The 20,477-nt window shown below is 36.1% G+C and overlaps 3 protein-coding genes across 3 annotated transcripts; all 3 read right to left on the bottom strand.

The window, feature by feature from the left end:
• Positions 1 to 2,994: 2,994 nt before the first annotated feature.
• Positions 2,995 to 3,545, bottom strand: LOC105784859 (auxin-induced protein 15A). Its single transcript, XM_012610779.2, has one exon. The coding sequence runs from the start codon at positions 3,432 to 3,434 to the stop codon at positions 3,195 to 3,197; it is 240 nt and encodes a 79-aa protein (XP_012466233.1). The 5' UTR covers positions 3,435 to 3,545; the 3' UTR covers positions 2,995 to 3,194.
• Positions 3,546 to 6,257: 2,712 nt separating this feature from the next.
• LOC105784858 (auxin-induced protein 15A) lies at positions 6,258 to 7,289 on the bottom strand. The gene has a single exon (XM_012610778.2). It carries the CDS (start codon positions 6,682 to 6,684, stop codon positions 6,439 to 6,441), a length of 246 nt encoding a protein of 81 aa, XP_012466232.1. The 5' UTR covers positions 6,685 to 7,289; the 3' UTR covers positions 6,258 to 6,438.
• Positions 7,290 to 17,512: 10,223 nt separating this feature from the next.
• LOC105796042 (auxin-induced protein 15A) lies at positions 17,513 to 18,066 on the bottom strand. The gene has a single exon (XM_052628743.1). The coding sequence runs from the start codon at positions 17,957 to 17,959 to the stop codon at positions 17,720 to 17,722; it is 240 nt and encodes a 79-aa protein (XP_052484703.1). The 5' UTR covers positions 17,960 to 18,066; the 3' UTR covers positions 17,513 to 17,719.
• Between the last annotated feature and the right edge of the window lie 2,411 nt (positions 18,067 to 20,477).

Below are 20,477 nucleotides of genomic sequence, written 5' to 3'. Positions count from 1 at the left end.
GTTGGACACATGAAATTGAACGAAAATGAAGGGTCCAACTCCAAATAACTTAGCATGTACTCACGTTTGAAAGTAATTTTAGAACAAAGTAGATCATTTACAGTTTATATTAAAGATGAATTAACGCGAACAAGTAAAAAATTCAGAAAGGAAATAAAATGACAATTGAATGATGTGTTTTGAACTATCATTACTGATGGATAGGAGTGTTACACTAATCACCATCTCTAGTTCTCCACTTGGGGAGACTGATATCAGCTCTCCAAGGCCAAAAGGATGGAGAAAAAAATGTTTACATGTATTAGTGATGTTTGCTTTACAAAATTTTATTGCCTGATTTGTGTTAATCATCTCACAATTATTACAAGCGAGAGGTAACTTCGAGAAAGGTGTCTTCATTGCAGGGAATCGTGAGACCGCCAGTAGGATGACTATATCCAAACTCTTCTTGTGACATGCCTAGCAAATCTTGAAATGAAGGCTGGTTTAAGAACGACACTGGTATCACGAACCTCTTCTGGTTTTCTCCAACATATACTGCAAAGTAGCCCTTGGGAACCTTCTTAGAGTTAACGATACGAGAAAGGTGGAAAGCCATTGTTGTTTTCGATAGATGTATGCTTCAAAAGGGAAGAGGAGGAAGATCTCAGAGAACTTGGAAATCTAAGGTAAAGAAGTTTAGTACTTGAGAATGTGAAAGTAGGTGTTGCCAATGAACTTAATCTTACTTGTATATATAGATGCAAGGGGCCAAAGGAAATGTTTCTCTATTAAGTGGAGGATGAGGAATGAGTGGTGAAGGGACAATTGCTGGGGTCTGATCATTAATGAGATAGACATGGGTTAGTGGGGCATCACATGGTGTTGTTTTCCAAAGCATTATAAAGAATTCCATGGCAAAGACTTAAAAGAATAATTTGCCTACCCTTTCCGGCAGATCAAACCGACCAAGGTCCCACTTGAATATGGAAGCTTTGGATCCTTAAAAACCTTCTTCACGGTAGAAGATTCTTATTACTTCACCATTTACATTAGAGGCAACCTTTAGAGACAAACAATCTGTCATGCTGAATTCACTAAAAAAATGTGTCCTACATGGTACAACTAGTCCCCAGGCTGTTGGTTATGCTGTGCAGCAATCAAATAGTTCCACGGGGGAGAAAGACAATACTAAACCTGACAGCTGACGAAATTTCCGGTATGTGTTGCTATATATGGATAACCTTAGAGAAGAATCTGTTTCCGTTCCACATTTTTCTTGGCATGTAAATTCATGGTTCTTTGCATATATTGACTATTCATTATTATGTATAATGTGTTGAAGGACAGATTTGATAGCATTAAGCTCAAGTCACTTTGTTTATTTAGTTTTTTTTTTTTTTGTATCGATGAGCTTTTTCATAGTATAAGATTGGTATTGTTTCACCATTGATGTTAGAGGCAAGCTTGAGACATGTAATCTGTTATACCATGACCAGAAACATATACAGTTGGGCTACCTTGACCTTCTATGTTGACTTGACTAAGAAAATGAAAATAAACTAAGGGGCATGAATATATCTTTTTTGGCACTGTTTTTCAAGGTCAAAATCTTAGCTATAACATATATGAAGGTATATTTGTTACGTGCATATATTTACTTATTATTGATTATTAAAGTCTCATTCTCACCCCCTTTTTCATCTTACCTATGTAGCTGACATATTGGGGGTAAAGGGTAAGGTATCAGATCAAAAGGAAATTTGTTGTAAATTGTTATGTTAGTACAGGTACTCTGAAACCCATAATTCTCATGTCACTGAAAAAATCGTAATGGTAGGATATGCAGCTCTAAGGCTTCTCAATAGCTAAGGCATGAAAATATGTATTAGACAGTAGGAAACACCCTCTCAACTAGTATATATAGAGAAAATATGTCACATGGACTTGCCTACCAGAAAGTGAACAAAGCTGGTCTGAACTTTCCATGTTACTTTGTACTATCTTGAGATTTAATATCACCACTTCACAACGCAAATTAGTGGCTGTCCCACCCTGAACTGATATTTGTTTGCAGGAGCTGTCCGTAATGCAATATGCCAGTTATCGATGGTTAAATTGTAGGGGCAACTCTGTGGACTAGTCTAACATTATCAAAAGTTCCACTGTCAAATTTCCTGTTTATCTTCATTACCTCCAGACACCAAAACAAGCAAGTTGATCAGCTCATGAGATGCTGTTGCTTGACATATCCTAGAGGAGAGTGATGGTAAAAATCGGGAACTAATCTGGCAATACAGTATATTTAATGGGTACATTAAGCTAAATAATATGCTATTTTTTCCTTAGAATGATCAAATCCACCACAAATTGTCAAAGACAAAAGAAAATATAACATTTCATTGTATCAGCCAACTTAGAAACTTTTATAGGTAAAGGCATACCATTTAGTCAAATGACTTGGTCCCATACCTCAGATTTCTTCAAATACATTAACTGAAATTTTTATTAAAATAAGTATAAAATATGTAAAAAAATACATTACTAATGTTTATTTTTTAATAGTTCAAATATTTTTTTGAAGCAATAGTTCAAATAATTTTAAATGGAGGTGAAAACAAGACATTAGAAACATTACATAAATCTTGAAAGTAAACAACCAAAAAAAGCTAACAATTATATATAATATATATTATTTATTTCTGTTAATTGATTAATTCAGATAATTACCCGATTTCGAACCGAATTAACGGATAATCAAAATTTCAAAAAATCATTAACTGACCTCCGACCGAACTAAATTTGGCTACCTACTGATTAACAGAATGAGACGATTTGGTCGGTTAATTCGGTTTTAACCGAACTATATGAACACCCCTTGTTAGAACAACTATTTTAAGAAAAATGAATAGTTTATATAACATAGCTTGGAAGTTGAAATAATTTGTGAACAATGTGAATTTTTTACAGTTAAATTGTATATGAAATCAACAATAACAAGGGGACCATAGGACATTCTAAAAAGAAATAAAATTTCAATTGAATGATGTGTTTCCAATTGTTACAGAAGCCACCATCTCTAATTTCCCACATAGGGGGACTTATTATCTGCTCCCCAAGGCAAAAAAGGATGGGAAAGGAAAGTGTTTACATGATGTTAGTGATGTTTGCTTTACAAAATTGTATGGGTTGATTTGTGTTAATTCTCTCACAAATCAGTTCAAGCGAGAGGTAACATCGAGAAAGATGTCTTCCTTGCAGGGAATCGTGAGACCACCTGTAGGATGACTATATCCGAACACTTCTTGTGACATGCCTAGCAAATCTTGAAACAAAGGCTGGTTCAAGAACGATACCGGTATCACGAACCTCTTCTGGTTTTCTCCAACATAAACCGCAAAGTAGCCTTTGGGAACTTTCTTAGAGCTAATGATATGAGGCAGGCGGATAGCCATTGTAGTTTTTGATAGATGTGTGCTTCAAAGGGAAGAGTAGGAAGATCTTAGATAACTTGGAAAGCAAACTTGAGAATGTTGAAGCTAGGTGTTGGCAATGAACTTAATCTTACTTGAATATATAGATATAAGGGGCAGAGAGGAGATCATGTTCATCAATTATTAAGTGGGGGGTATGGAATGAGTGGTGAAGGTGCAATTGATGGGGTCTGATCAGTAATGAGAAAGACATGGGTTCGTGGGGAATCACATGGTGTTGTCTTCCAAAGGATTATAAAGAATTCCATGGTTAAGACTTGAAAGAATAACCGACCAAGGACCGACTACTTTACCGTTTGTTTCAGGCTATTTTAGAGACATAATCTGTGAGACAATGACAGGAAACATATAACATGGGAGACCTTCACCTTCTATTACATTGGTGAGTAACTTGTAAGACAATCCATTACGAAGACCGCCCGTAGTGTGTCGTACATGCTACATCTAGTCCTCATTGGAACCCCAACCGGTTGCATTTTATACTGGTTGTTGTCTATGCCATGCTGCAATAAAATTGTTCCATGATAATATTAAGCCTTGACAGCTCATAAAATTTTCTGGTATGCGGTGCTATGTATATATATGGATACCCTTACAGATGAATCTGTTTTTGATCCACATTTCTGACGTTGTTGAGTTCTCTTCATATATAAGTCTTTGGCAAAAAAGATTACGATAAGGGGAGATAGAATGTCAAGTCAAAAGGAAATTAGATGTACTGTGTTGGAGAACAGATAGCTTCATCAATTAAGTTCAAATCATTATTATTAATACTTTCGAAGTTCATACTTATATATATACAAATGGTATATATAATATAAAGCAATTACAGTCATGAACTTTGTTATGTAGATCAATCTCATCTTATTAGGACAGAGAAAAACATGTAAAGTCTTTCAAATTATATAAAATATATATATTACTATGAAGTAATTTTGTACCATAGGAGATCGTGAAAAGAAAAGAAATTTCAAGTGAATTATGTGTTTGGAACTGTCATTCTCAATACTGGTTGATACAAGTTACATTGACAACCATCTGTAATTTTCCACTTAAGGAGACTTATTGTTTTGCTCCCTAAGGCAAAAAGGATGGGAAAAAAGTGTTTACATGGTATTAGTTATGTTTACTTTACACAATTGTATTGCCTGGTTTGTGTTAATCATCTCACAATTAATACAAGCGAGAGGTATCTTCGAGAAAGGTGTCTTCGTTGCAGGGAATCGTGAGACCGCCTGTAGGATGACTATATCCGAACTCTTCTTGTGACATGCCTAGCAAATCTTGAAACAAAGACTGGTTCAAGAACGACACCGGTATCACAAACCTCTTCTGGTTTTCTCCAACATAAACCGCAAAGTAGCCTTTGGGAACTTTCTTAGAGCTAGCGATACGAGGCAAGCGAATAGCCATTGTTGTTTTAGATAGATGTATGCTTTGAAAAAGGAAAGCAAAGGTAAAGTACTTTAGTATTTGAGGATGTGAAGATAAGTGCTGCAAATGAACATATTCTACTTTGTATATATAGATGAAAGGGGTAGAGAGAAATCATGTTCTACATGGCTTCATTAGAGGGGATCACATGGTGTTGTCGTCTAACTCATTATCAAGAATTCCATGGCAAAATACTTTGAAAAAATACTTTGCCTACCCCTTCTGGCAATAGAAACCGACCAAGGACCCCACTCAAATATGGAAGATCTGGACCAGTAAAATGCTTCTTCACAATAAAAGAGTTGTACCACTTCACCATTTATGTCAGTGCCTACTTTAGAGACATATAATCTGTCAGGCAATGACAGGAAGCATGTAACATGGGTGACCTTGACCTCCTCTTACATTCTGACTTCACCAAGCATGTTGATTTTTAGTAAGGTGTAGATCTGTAAGACAAACCCTTGTAAAGAGCACCTGAAGTGTGTCCTACAGGCTGCAACTAGTCCTCACCAGAACCCAATTGGTTGCATTTTATCCTTGTTCTTGTCTATGCCGTGCTGCAATCAAATAGTTCCATAGGGGTGAAGCCAAAACTTAGCTTGACAGCTCACAAAATTTCTGGTATGTGCTGCTATATATATATATTTGGATAACCTTACAGATGAATCTGGTTTTGGTCAACTTGTTTGATGGCATGTTTGTTGAGTGTTGTCTGCATATTTTGACTATTCATTATTTGTACATGACTTGGTAAAAAAAAAAACCGTGAAAGAAAGAAAGAAAAGAAAAGAAGGCCATTAAAATCTGAGTTAATATTCAAAGTTTGATATTGGGTTAATTTCATTTTAGGTCATGTTATATTTTTCACAGTTATGTTCAAGTCCCTATTTCATTTAAATAACTTCATTTTAGTTTTCTTTTTGTCACAAAGGTTATCCTCTTTCATTTACATCTTTACATTTAAGAAATTTTGTATGGTTTTTATATGTATTTTATGTCTAATAAAAAAATGTCATTTTATATGTTTTACCTTCAAAAAAATTTTACTAAGTCATGTACTGTTAATTATTATATATAAAGACTAATTCCTACTTGAAAAAGAAACAAAGCTATTAACTCTTTGGCTAAAAGATTGCAATAAGGGATATAAGTTTTTCATATACTTGGAGAATCATGCTATTTTGTACTCATGTTTGAATATGTGTTGGATGCATGTATTCTAAAGCAAACGAAGAGTCCGAATAACTTAGCATGTATATTAAAGTAAATTTAGAACAAGGTAGATCATTTATAGTTAAATTAATGATAGGAAATTCTGGAAGTAAATAAAATTCCAATTGAATGATGTGTTTTGAACTGTCATTTTCCATGCTGATTGATAGAAGTTACAGTAACAACCATCTGTAATTTATCACTCAGGGAGACTTGTATTTGCTCCCCAAGGCAAAAAAGATGGAGAAAAAATGTTTACATGGTGTTAGACATTTTTGCTTTACAAAATTGTATAGGCAGATTTGTGTTGATTCTCTCACAATTGATTCAAGCGAGAGGTAACATCAAGAAAAATATCTTCATCGCAGGGAATTGTGAGGCCGCCGGTAGGATGACTATATCCGAACTCTTCTTCTGACTTGCCTAGCAAATCTTGAAATAAAGGCTGGCTCAAGAATGACACTGGTATCACAAACCTCTTCTGGTTTTCTCCAACATAAACTGCAAAGTAGCCTTTGGGAACTTTCTTAGAGCTTATGATACGAGGCAAGCGGATAGCCATTTTTGTTTACAATAGATGTATGCTTTGAAAAAGGAAGAAGTGGAGGATCTCAGATAACTTAGAAAGCAAGCTTGAGAATGTTGAAGGTAGGTGTTGGCAATGAACTTAATCTTACTTGTATATATAGATGTAAGGGGCAGAGAGGAAATAATGTTCATATTTTATTAAGGGGGGGATATGGAATGAGTGGTGAAGGTGAAATTGATGGGGTCTGATCGGTAATGAGAAAGACATGGGTTCATGGGGAATCACATGGTGTTGTCTTCCAAAGGATGATAAAGAATTCCATGGCTAAGACTTGAAAGGATAACCGACTAAGGACCGACTACTTTGCCGTTTATTTCAGGCTACATTTGAGACATTTAATCTGTCAGACAATGACAGGAAACATATAACATGGGTGACATTGACCTCTCCTATTACACTCATGTCTTCCTTTGGTGAGTAACTTGTAAGACAAGCCACTCTGAAGAACGCCTTAAGTGCGTGTACATGCTACAACTAGTCCTCACTGGAACCCCAACCGGTTGCATTTTATCCTGGTTGTTGTCTATGCCATGCTGCAATCAAATTGTTCCATGACAATATTAAGCCTTGACAACTAACCAAAATTTTCTGGTATGTGCTGCTATATATATATATGAATAACCTTACAGATGAATCTGTTTTTAATCCACATTTCTGATTTTTTGAGTTATCTACATATATAAGTTCAAGTCACTTTGTCTATATAGTTAAAAATTGATTTCTGGCTTTTGAAGAACAGTGAGACATAGGTATTAATTCTTTGTCAAATCTGCACTAAGAAAATTACTTTGAGATTTATGAAAGAAAATTTATCATTTAATAACCTTACTAAAATGCAAAAGAATACTTGTAGTCTATGTTACCAGGACCTGAGCTTGAGTATTGAATACGGGTGTTCTCGAATTTTCTAAGTTTTTTTTCTTATATTTGGAGGATTATATACTTTATATTCATGTTTGAATATGTGCCGGACACATGCATTTTGAAGAAAATGAAGAGTCCAACGACAAATGATTTTATCTTGATGTTAGAGGCAAGCTTGAGACATGTAATGTGTTGTACAATGACCAGAAGGAAGCATATATGGACTACCTTGACATTCTATGTTGACTTGACTAAGATAATGAATATAAAAAACAGCAAGATTTTATCTTTCTTTGTTGTTGAAACACAACTAAAAATTGGGGATAAGACACTTTTCTTCAAGGTTAAAATCTTTTATATATTTGGAGGATCATACTCTCATACTTACAGCCAAATATGTGTTGGATATAGGTGTTAGAAGTTAGAACAGATGCTTTAAGAAAAATGAAGAGTCTATATAACTTAGCTTGTTGGTTGAAGTAAATCAACACTGTAGATCATTTACAGTTAAAATAAAGATGAAACTAACAATAACAGGAGAAACTCTGAAAAGAAATAAATTTTGAAATGAACAATGTGTTTTCAACTGTCATTTTTTGTACTGATTGGTAGAAGATACAGTAACAAGGCAAAAAAGGATGGGAAAAAAGGTGTTTACATAGTGTTAGTGATGCTTGCTTTACAAAAATGTATGGGTTGATTTGTGTTAAATCTCTCACAAATCAGTTTAATCGAGAGGTGACATCGAGAAAGATATCTTTGTTGCAGGGAATTGTGAGACCGCCGGTAGTATGACTATATCCGAACTCTTGTTCTGACATGCCAAGCAAATCTTGAAATAAAGGCTGGTTCAAGAATGATACTGGTATCACGAACCTCTTCTGGTTTTCTCCAACGTAAACTGCAAAGTAGCCCTTGGGAACTTTCTTAGAGCTAATGATACGAGGCAGGCGGATAGCCATTGATGTTTTTGATAGATATATGCTTCTAAAAAGGAAGAATAGGAAGATCTCAGAGAACTTGGAAACTTCTTTACTTGAGAATGTGAAGATAGGTGTTGCCACTGAACATATTCTTCTTTGTATATATAGATGAAAGGGGTAGACAGAAAAATCATGTTCCTGTGTTGAGTGGGGATGTTCAATGAGTGGTGAAGGGGAGATTTCTGGGGTCTGATAACTAATAAGAAAGAAATGACTTCGTTTGGGGAGGATCACATGGTGCTGTCTTGTAACTCATCATCAAGAATTCCATGGGAAAGGCATTGAAAAATTAGTTTGCCTATCCCTTATGGCAATAGAAACCGACCAAGGACCGGTCGAATGAAAGATCTGGACCAGTAAAATTCTTCTGTACAATAGAAGAGTTGTACCACTTCACCATTTATGTCAGTGCCTACTTTAGAGACATATAATCTATCAGACAATGACAGGAAACATGTAACATGGGTGACCTTGACCAAGCATGTTGATTTTATTAAGGTATGGATCTTGTAAGACAAACCCTTGTGAAGACTTAAGTGTGTCCTACAGGTTGCAAGTAGTCCTCATCAGAACCCAACTAGTTGCATTTTATCCTTGTTTTTGTCTTGCCGTGCCGCAATCAAATAGTTCTATGGAGGCGAAGACAATATTCAGCTTGACAGCTCACTCAAATTCTGGTATGTGTTGCTATATATGGATGACCTTGCAGATGAATCTGTTTTTAGTCCACTTGTTTGATGGCATGTTTGTTAAGTGTTCTCTGAATTTTTTGACTATTCATTATTATATAAAAAGACTAATTCCTACTTGAAAAAAGAACGAAGCTTTAACTCTTTGGCAAAAAGATTGCAATAAGGGGATATAAGACTATTCATTATTATAGTCTATGTTACTCGGACTTGTTCTTGAATGTTGAATACATTTTCTAAGTTTTTTCATATATTTGGAGAATCATGCTATTTTGTACTCATGTTTGAATATGTGTTGGATGCATGTATTCTAATGAAAATGAAGAGTCCGAATAACTTAGAACAAGGTAGATCATTTACAGTTAATTTAAAGATAGGAAATTCTGGAAGTAAATAAAATTCCATTTTATTGATGCGTTTTGAATTGTCATTTTCCATACTGATTGATAGAAGTTACAGTAATCACCATCTCTAATTTTTCACTTAGGGAGACTTGTATCTGCTCCCCAAGGCAAAAAGGATGGAGGAAAAAATGTTTACGTGGTGTTAGTGATTTTTGCTTTACAAAATTGTATAGGCTGATTTGTGTTGATTCTCTCACAATCAATTCAAACAAGAGGTAACATCAAGAAAAATGTCTTCGTTGCAGGGAATTGTGAGACCGCCTGTAGGATGACTGTATCTAAACTCCTCTTGTGACATGCCAAGCAAATCTTGGAATAAAGGCTGGCTCAAGAACGACACTGGTATCACGAACCTCTTCTGGTTTTCTCCAACATAAACTGCAAAGTAGCCCTTGGGAACTTTCTTAGAACCAACGATACGAGGCAAGCGGATAGCCATGGTTGTTTTTCGATGGAGTATGCTTCAAAAGTGTTGAAGAGGAAGATCTCAGAGAACTATAGTACTTTGAGGATGTGAAATATGTGTTGCATATGAACATAATCATACTTGTATATATAGATGTAAGGGGGCCAAAGGGAATGAATGGTGAAGGGACATATTGCTGAGGTCTGATCGGTAATGAGAAAGACATAGGTTCATGGTGAACCACATGGTGTTGTCTTCCAAAGGACTATCAAGAATTCATTGGTAAATCACATGGTCGGATCAATCATGTGTTAACTTCAATGAGTAACTTGTAAGACAAACCCTTGTGAAGAACACCTGAAGTGTGTCCTCTAGGCTGCAACTAGTCCTCATCAGAACCCAACTTGTTGCATTTTATCCTTGTTGTCTATGCTGTGCTGCAATCAAGTTGTACCATGGGGGAGAAAGACAATATTGAGCCTGACAGATGAATATGTTTTTAATCCACATTACTGATGGCATGTTTGTGGAGTTCTCTGCATATATTGACCATTTATTAGTAACAGTAAAAGCTTAGCACTTTAGCTAAATGATTGGGATAAGGGGAGATACGACTGGTCAAATGGGAATTTGATAGCGAAAGTGATGATGATGGTTGCCTTACATTCCACTTGCTGACATCTATATATTAAGTAGTCATTGTTGGCAAAAAAACAGAATAAAAGTGGGTGGTGAATTTTACTTTGAATTTCCTTTACAGGAACAACGGAGACACAATTATACAGAAATTTGCATTATGTTAGATTATATATGTACAATTATATATATATTTGTTGGTGTTAAGAACAAAATGCAAGCAAGATCAGCTGAAACTTGAGCAACAAGGCTCGAGACTTGCAGAAGAAACAAACAGAATTCAAGACAAAATTAAGCTTCTAAGAATTGAAAAATGAAAGCTAAAAGAGAGAGTATTGAATGAACAACACTTGAAATGACTTTTCATTAAGATTAAACAATGGCTTAAAGCCAATATAAATACCAGACAAGAGCTGGTCAGCATAAACAAATCAGCGCCTAAAACACTACCTAACTCCACTAATTACATTGTAACTTATAAAACCTTACTTGCACACGTAGACAAGCTGATTTTTCATCTTATCAGCACTTAAACATCAAGTACAACTTGTTTTTGTTTTCAACTAAGTTACAAAATATCAATTCAAAAGTAACAAAATAAAACAGGAGCTCGATCTTCTGCTGCAACTTCACTAGCTCGAGTTGTTTCTGGTGCAACTAGGTAGCATGCTGGCCAACTTCAACACTCCTTCTTGGCTTGCATGCTGCAAACTCCCAAACTCATTCTCAAGTGCTCAAACTTTGATACACTAAGGGGCTTAGTCAAAATGTCAGCAAGTTGATCCTCTGAATTACAATGAATCAGTTTCACTTCCTGTGCTTGCTCCATTTCTCTGGCAACATGAAGCTTAATGTTGAAGTGCTTTGTCCTTCCATGGAACACTGGATTCTTTGCAATTGCAACAGCAGACTGGTTGTCACAAAAGATCTCTGTTACTTCCCTTTGGTGTACATTCAAATCTGCCATGATTTTTCTTAGCCAAATGGCTTGGTTGACAGCACTTGCTGCTGCTACATACTTAGCTTCAGCAGTAGATTGTGCAACTACTGTTTGCTTCTTCGAGCTCCAACAAAAATTGCTGAACCAAGGGTAAACAGATACCCTGAGGTGCTTTTCATGTCATCTATGGACCTAGCGCAGTCACTATCAGCATATCCAACCAATTTCAAGCTTTTAGCTTTGCTATACAGCATTCCATAACTCAGGGTACCCTTGATATACCTGAGCATCCTTTTTGCAGTTTGAAAATGCTTCTCATTGCAACAGTGCATAAACCTTAAGACTAAACTTGCAACAAACATAATGTCTGGCCTAGTGGCAATCAAATACAAAAACAGCCAACTAAGCTCCTATAAACTGATTCACTAATCTGCTTAAAATTGCATTGGCTCGATAATTTTTCTCCCATGGCAACTGGAGTGCTTGTTGCCTTGTTGTTCTGCATGGAAAATTTGGTTAGAATTTTGGAAGCAAAGGCTTTCTGGCTTAGGAATATTCCATTTTGTGTTTGTATCACCTCCATGCCAAGAAAATAAGTCATCATTCCTAGATCAAACATCTCAAACATCTGTTGCATCTTGACTTTGAAATCGATCAGTATTGCTTGGTCTCCTCCTGTCACCAACAAGTCATCAACATACAATGATACAATGGGCTGAGTTTGCACCCCTTCCTTCTTAACATACAATGTTGGCTCACTACTGCTCCTTTCAAATCCTAAACTGACCAAGTAGCTATCAATCCTGCTATACCAGGCCTTTGGTGCATGCTTCAAGCCATACAAGGATTTCTTCAATCTGTAAACCATGTCTTTTTTACCAGCCACTTTGAAACTTTGAGGTTGTTTTTACCATACAAGGATTTCATTTGAAAATAGATTCATTAAGGATTCTAATCATATAAATTATAACTCATAATTATTTTTCTTTAATTTTTGATGATTTTCCAAAGTCAGAACAGGGGAGCCCGAAATCATTTTGACATTGTCTCACAAAATTTATTATATCTCATGATTTACAATTCTATTGCTTACACCGTTTCTTCTATGAGAAACTAGACTCAATAAGCTTCAATTTAATATTTATTCATCTTCTAATTCAATTCCCACAATTTTTGGTGATTTTTTAAAGTTAACCTACTGCTGCTGTCCAAACTGTTTTAGTGTAAAATATTGATTACTAAGTTTATAACACTCTTATTTTCTTTCTCTACACTATTTCTCATCATTTTCTCTTATTTTCTCTTCACTAACATACCAAGAACATAAAACTTTATATAATAAAACTCTACATTAACATCAATTTCATACATTTTCAATAATATCAAACTCAAAATATATTGAAATCTTGATGTTCTTACCTTACTCAATTGATTTCAATCTTTAACTTGATTTTCTCTCCTCCAGCTTCTATTTCTTGAATCTAACTTGATATTCTAGCTCCCATAGTCTCCTTGTTATCTTTCTCTCTTGATGGATATGGAAATTCTTTTGATTTCTAAGTGAAAATGGTGAATTTTTGATAAAGGACCAAATTGTAAAGAATAGAAAGTTTCTTTCTTTCTTTCCTCTTCATACGTTGGTTGCATGGGAAGAAGATGATAATTCCTCATCTTTCCTTTCATATATATATTAAATAGAATAATAATAAATTAATAAAATATCATTTAAAATCATATTAAAATATTAATAAACTAACATTTATTTAATTAATTAATCTAAAATATCACCAACATTATCATTGCCTTCTAGATTTCTCTCTCTTCTAATTGACCATTTTGCCCTTCATAATCTTTTAAAATTCCATCATTGAGTCACACTTAATTTGGTAAAATTATGATTTAGTCCCTCATAATTCTTATCTTATTCAATTTGGTCTTAATTCATCCATTTTCCTTAGTTTCTAGTTCATTCCACCCTTAAAATATTTACACCTTTGGTCCTTCAGCTTTTTCATATTTACACTTTAACCCTTCAAATTTTGAGTATTTACTCTTGGGCAACAATACTTTTCTCACTTTTGCGATTTAATCCTTTCTTGCATTAATATGTCATAATATAATTCTCAATGTTGACATGACTCAAAATTTTTCTTTTTGTTACTTTATTTCCTTATTTTACTATACCAAGGATAATATCTTACTGTAGAAATTTTCAAAATATTACATTTGTGGTCCCGAAACCACTGTTTCGACTAGGCCCAAATTCGGGCTATTACATTTCCATTGTATTTGTGCTGCTAAGGTAACTAGCAACCTGATGGTGTCAAGCCTGGCCACTGGTGCAAAGGTCTCTAGATAGTCTATGTCATACTTTTGGCTAAACCCCCTCACAACTAGCCTTGCTTTCAACTTGTTCAAACTTCCATCAGCATTATGTTTGACTCGATAGACCCATTTCACTCCAATGGTCTTCCTGTTGGTTGGTCTTTCAACTAGTTCCCAAGTCTGATTCTTCTCAATCATACTGATTTCATCAGCCATTGCATGTTTTCACCCTTGCTGAGCTTCAGCCTCTTCAAAACAGCTTGGTTCTACTATGGCTACTTGAGCTCTTTCATAAATCTCATCCAAGGGTCTAGTGCCCCTGACTGATTCATCATCAATGTCCATTTCAGAACCATTCTGATCAGATTCAGTCTGATCCGCTACAAGGTCTTCAGAAACTACCTCTAGTTCTTTCTTCTCCCAGTTCCACCTTGACATCTCATCAAATACCACATCTCTACTCACAAGCACCTTATTTGCTGAAGGATCCAAGGGTCTAGTGCCCTTGACTGGTTCATCATCAATGTCCATTTCAGGACCATTCTGATCAGATTCAGTCTGATCTGCTACAAGGTCTTCAGAAACTACCTCTGGTTCTTTCTTCTCCCAGTTCCACATTGACATCTCATCAAATACCACCAGTATGCTAGGTTGAGCCCTTTTTGACAGTTTGTCCCTTTTCACAGTTGGGACATGTGCATAGCATATGCAACCAAAGATCCTCAGGTGAGCCAGTGATGGTTTGAACCCAAACCAGGACTGAAATGGAGTTTTGTTAACTGCCTCTGCCCACAAGGTTTTGGGCAAATTCTTCTCAAACATCAAGCACCTGGCCATATCCATCAAGCTTATATTCTTTCTTTCACTAACACCATTCTGTTGAGGAGTATAGGTGTTGGTGAGCTGGTGTTTGATGTCTACTTCATCACAAAAGGCTTGAAACTGAACTAAGGTGTACTCAGTTCCATTCTCAGACCTTAAGGTCTTGAGCTTGCAGCTTGTTTCAGTTTCTGCAGCAGCCTTGAACTTCCAAAACACTGAGGCCGCCTTTGATTTGTGCTTCAAAAAATAAATCCAACAAAATCTCGAGTGATCATCAATAAATAGAATGAAATACCTGCTGCCATTTAGTGACTGAGTCTTCATAAGGCCACACACATTAGTATGCACAAGCTGCAGTCTTTCTGAAACTCTCCAGGCCTTGTTTGAAAGAAATGGCAGTCTGGCCTGCTTTCCTAGCTGACATACTTCACAAACTTCCTCATTTTCAACTGAATTGATGAAGTTCTCAACCAGATCTTCTTTGGTTATCTGGTCCATCAATCTGTAGTTGGCATGACCAAGCCTTTGGTGCCAAAGCTTGGATTCATCTAATGAGGCTATGTAGGCTGAGTCTGAGTCATTTGTCCAGTCAACAACAAAGCTTTTATCAGCCATAGTGACTGACATGAGCCTGGATCCACTTGGATCACTGATTTGACACTTATTGCCTTTGAACACAATAGAATAGCCTTTCTCCAGTAGCTGAGCTATGCTGAGCAGATTTCTGTCAATCTCAGGCACCAACAACACATTTGAAACAAGCTTGTTACATGTGGGAGTGCTTATCAACACATCCCTTTTGCCTTCTGCCTTGATGAAGTGGTCATTACCTACTTTCACCTTTGTTTTGAAGCTTCTATCAATTGACTTGAAGATGGCAGCATCTGGTGTCTTATGGTTGGTGCAACCACTGTCTATGAGCCATCCATTTGTGGCCTTTTCTTTGGTGGATGAGCATGCTTCATGGTCACTGCCTTCTTCTGCTACTCGAGCTTCAGCCTTTGGCTGTTGTGGTTAATTTTTCCTTGGTTTGTCTTTACTTCTGCAAACCTTTTCAACATGATCCATCCTTTTGCAGTGTTGGCACTGCACATCTGGTCTAAACCAGCAATTGGCTTCTGAATGATCAGGTCTTTTGCAATGCCTGCAGAGTTGATCCCTTCTTCTTACAGCATCTGACTTAGGCTTTTCTCTCCAAGTCCTTTTGCCTTTGTAGGCAGAGGTGCTCGAGGCAGGTTTAATTTTTGCTTGGAAGGCATTTTCTTGGTGCTCCTCGAGCCTGTTGGCTCTTCTTTGCTCTTGTGCATAAAGATCATTGATCAGCTCTATCATGCTAGTCAGGTCTCTTGAGTCTTCAAGGGATGATATTTTTGCCTCATACCTCTCAGGTAAGGTAGAAATTACCTTCTCCACTATTCTTACTTCATTAAACTGTTCTCCAAGAAGCCTTATGTTGTTCACCATAGCCATAATCCTATCTGAATACTGCTTGACTGTTTCCTCCTCCTTCATCTTCAAGTTCTCGAAATCTCTTCTCAAATTCAAAAATTGTTTACTGCCTTGTTCTTTTAGTTCCTTGGAACTTCTCTTTTAGTTTGTCCCAGGCCTGCTTTGGTGTCTCACAGGCCATGATTCTTGTAAAGATCACATCTGACACACAGTTTTGAATGCAGGACATGGCCTTGTACCTCTTGGTTCTTTCATCAGCATGCTGCCTGATCTAAGCCACAGTTGGATTGGCTCTAAGTGGTGCAGGTTCAACATCTGAGTTGACCACCTCCCATAGATCGAATTCCTGCAGATAGGTCTTCATTTTGACCACCCATATGTGATATCCCTCTCCATTAAAGACTGGTGGTGCAGCTGGTGAGAAGCCTGATGAAGCCATCGTTTTAAGTGTTGAAATTATAGCTCTAGATACCAATTGTTGCTGTTAAGAACAAAATGCAAGTAAGATCAGCTGAAACTTGAGCAACAAGGCTCGAGACTTGCAGAAGAAACAAACAGAATTCAAGACAAAATTAAGCTTCTAAGAACTGAAAAATGAAAGCTAAAAGAGAGAGTATTGAATGAATTTTTCATTAAGATTGAAAAATGGCTTAAAGCCAATACAAATACCAGACATGAGCTGGTAAGCATAAACAAATCAGCACCTAAAACACTACCTAACTCCACTAATTACATTGTAACTTACAAAACCTTATTTGCACACATAGACAAGCTGATTTTTCATCTTATCAGCACCTAAACATCAAGTACAACTTGTTTTTGTTTTCAACTAAGTTACAAAATATCAATTCAAAAGTAACAAAACAAAACAGTAACTCGATCTTCTGCTGCAACTTCACTGGCTCGAACTGTTTCTGGTGCAACTAGGCAGCATGCTGGCCAACTTCAACAATACTGGACAGTGGGAAGCACCCTTGCTACTCGTATATGTAGAGAAAAATGATAAATCCTAGTCATTTACAGTTTAAAATGAAGTAATTTTTGAAAAAATGTGGATCATTTACCGTTTAAAGATGAAACTAACAAAGGTACCATAGGAAATTATCTAAAGAAATAAATTTTCAATTGAATGATGTGTCAATTTTTAAAATGCTTCTTCAAAGTAGAACAGTTGTACTCTACTGTTTCTCCATTTAACTTAGATTGTGTATGAAGTAAGTTTAGAATAAGGTAGAGATGGAATTAACGTAAAACAAGTAAAAAAATTCAGAATGGAAATAAAATGACAACTGAATGATGTGTTTGGACTTTGGATCTGTCATTACTGAATTGATAGGAGTGTTACAGTAATCACCATCTTTAGTTTTCCACTTGGGGAGACTTATATCAGCTCCCCAAGGCAAAAAGGATGGAGAAAAAAATGTTTACATGTATTAGTGATTTTTTCTTTACAAAATTGTATTGGCTGGTTTGTGTTAATCATCTCACAATCAATACATGCGAGAGGTAACTTTGAGAAAGGTGTCTTCGTTGCAGGGAATTGCCAGACCGCCGGTAGGATGACTATATCCGAACTCTTCTTCTGACTTCCCTAGCAAATCTTGAAATGAAGGATGGTTCAAGAATGAAACCGGTATCACGAACCTCTTCTGGTTTTCTCCAACATAAACTGCAAAGTAGCCTTTGGGAACTTTCTTAGAACTAACAATACGAGGCAGGCGGATAGCCATTGTTGTTTTTGATAGATGTATACTTCAAAAGAGAAGAAAAGAAAGATATCAGATAACTTGGAAAGAAAGCTTGAGAGTGTTGAAGGGAGTTGTTGCAAATGAACTTACTCTTACTTGTATATATAGATGTGTAGGGCAGAGAGGAAATCATGTTCATCTATTATTAAGTGGGGATGTGGAATGAGTGGTGAAGGTGCAACTGCTGGGGTTTGATCAGTAATGAGAAAGACATGGGTTCATGGGGAATCACATGGTGTTGTCTTCAAAAGCATTATCAAGAATTCCATGGTGAATACTTGAAAGATTAGTTTGCCTACCCCTTGTGGCAGAACAAACCGACGAAGGACCCACTCGAATATGGAAGATTTGGATCCTTAGAAAGCTTCTTCACGGTAGAAGATTTTTATTACTTCACCATTGACATTAGAAGCAACCTTTAGAGACATACAATCTGTCATGCCGGAAAAATGAACCGACTAAGGACCTACCTGCCAGCAATACAGGAAAACTATTCTTAGACCGTTGATAATCGGCATATCGCATTACAAACAGCTCCTCCAAACAAATATCAGTTCAGGGTGGGACAGCACTGGTTTAATTTGTGAAGTGGCGATCTTAGACCTCAAAATAATATAAAGCAACATGGAAAGTTTCGATAAAACTTTATTTACTTTCTGGCAGGCAAGCCCATGTGACAGCTCTCTCATGATATATGTCAATGGACCACATCAACAGGAATATATGTATCATATATGTCATGAGAATCTTAGAGCCAACATAGAAGGTGAAAGTAGCCCATATATATATATATATATATATTTCAGTTCATTGTTTAACAAATTTGTTGAACCTCAATGCAACTTCTAGATAAATATCAAATTTATCTTTTAACAAATATTTTCTTTAAAAGATTCTAGAATATAAAATAAAGAAATAGAATATTATCTAGAAGATTAAATATTTTAAATGAAAACATTCTAACTATTAGATATTTGTAAAATTAATGGAAGTGATGTTGACATGTATCAACAATCCAATGACCACTAAACTCTATAAATAGGGGTAGGAGTTTCATTCTTACAAGTCTGCGCAATAGAGAAGTGTGTATCATATTGTAATTATATTATATATTAATAAAAGTGTTCTCTTCTCTTGTAATTGTAAGTCTCGTTTAAAGCTTTAAATGCTTAGATGACATATAAACTAGCAAGAAACTAACTACACTAACTTTGTGAATAATCTTGTGAATTATTGTTTGTTTGAATGAATACACGAGTAGTGAATTTATACACATACAAAAGGAAATAACTGCTACTAACTAATAACAAATTCAGTTGCAACAGACTAACTATCTTTAACATTCACCCAACTACTACAACATTGAGAAAGCTATTGGAGCCTACAAAAATGAGAAGAAGACAACGGTTTGGTGAAGATATCGGCAACTTGATCACATGCGGGTACCTCACCAACAACAAGAGACTCATCAGCAACCTTCTCTTGAACAAAACAGTCAATAGCTTGAGACTTCTTTTGAATAAGAAACAACCATGTAAACCGGCTATATACATCAACAAAAGAAATATAATACCAACTAGGCCCACAACTAACAGAAGCGGGTCCTCATAAGTCTGAAACAACTAAATCAAACGGATGATATACAGTGGTGGAAGCAAAAAACGGTAACTTGTGGGACTTCCATTGTTGATAAGCAGAATAGACATGCTGTAATTTATTAGTATCAACAAAGTCTTTAAAACTAAACTAACAACATTTAATGACAGATGTCCAAGTCAACGATGCCACAACTCAAACAAATTAGACTTAGTACCCAACTCTGTATTATGAAGACACATCTCGGCTCCTCGAACGATCCCTATATCAATAGTTGGCAATACCAAAGAAAACCAAGTACAATTCGTCATTCGTGTGGCCTCGAAGCAAAATCTCTTGTGTTTGTACATCCTTTACAAGACAATGAAACGAGTGAAACTTGAAAAATACATTATTATCCGGAGCAAATTGAGAAACTTATAGCAAATTTTTTTCGAATCTTAGGCACATGCAACACATTTGTTAAATGCAACAATTTACGTGACATAGGAATTATATTGTGTCCCAAATGTTCAATACGGGCACTCGTACTATCACCCATAAGTAAAGGAACATTACCTGAATATTCACGTGATTTATTTAACAACGAGACCTCTTGACACATGTGATTAGTGACACCCAAGTCGGGATACCAAACAAATGGCTCAACAGACGGTTGGGGCAAAGAAACATTCGGTTGAGCAGAAAATGTAGGAGGTAAAACAAGCCTGGTAGAGTGAGCAACAGGTGACCCGAAACCAGACCCAGATTCAGAAACATTCGGCCCAACTAAGTAAAACACAAAATGCCATCAGCGTGGAAATGTGAAGATCTAGAATCAGTGTGAAAATGCACAAACCTAGGTGAAAATGATGTTGCACAAGTATTGCCCAAAGCAGATCTAGACAATAGCCCAACCGAAGCA

This window comes from Gossypium raimondii, chromosome 3 (genome assembly GCF_025698545.1).
Source record: "Gossypium raimondii isolate GPD5lz chromosome 3, ASM2569854v1, whole genome shotgun sequence".
NCBI lineage: Eukaryota > Viridiplantae > Streptophyta > Magnoliopsida > Malvales > Malvaceae > Gossypium > Gossypium raimondii.
Note: the sequence above shows the minus strand (reverse complement) of the source record. Positions and strands in the feature narration are given on the sequence as shown.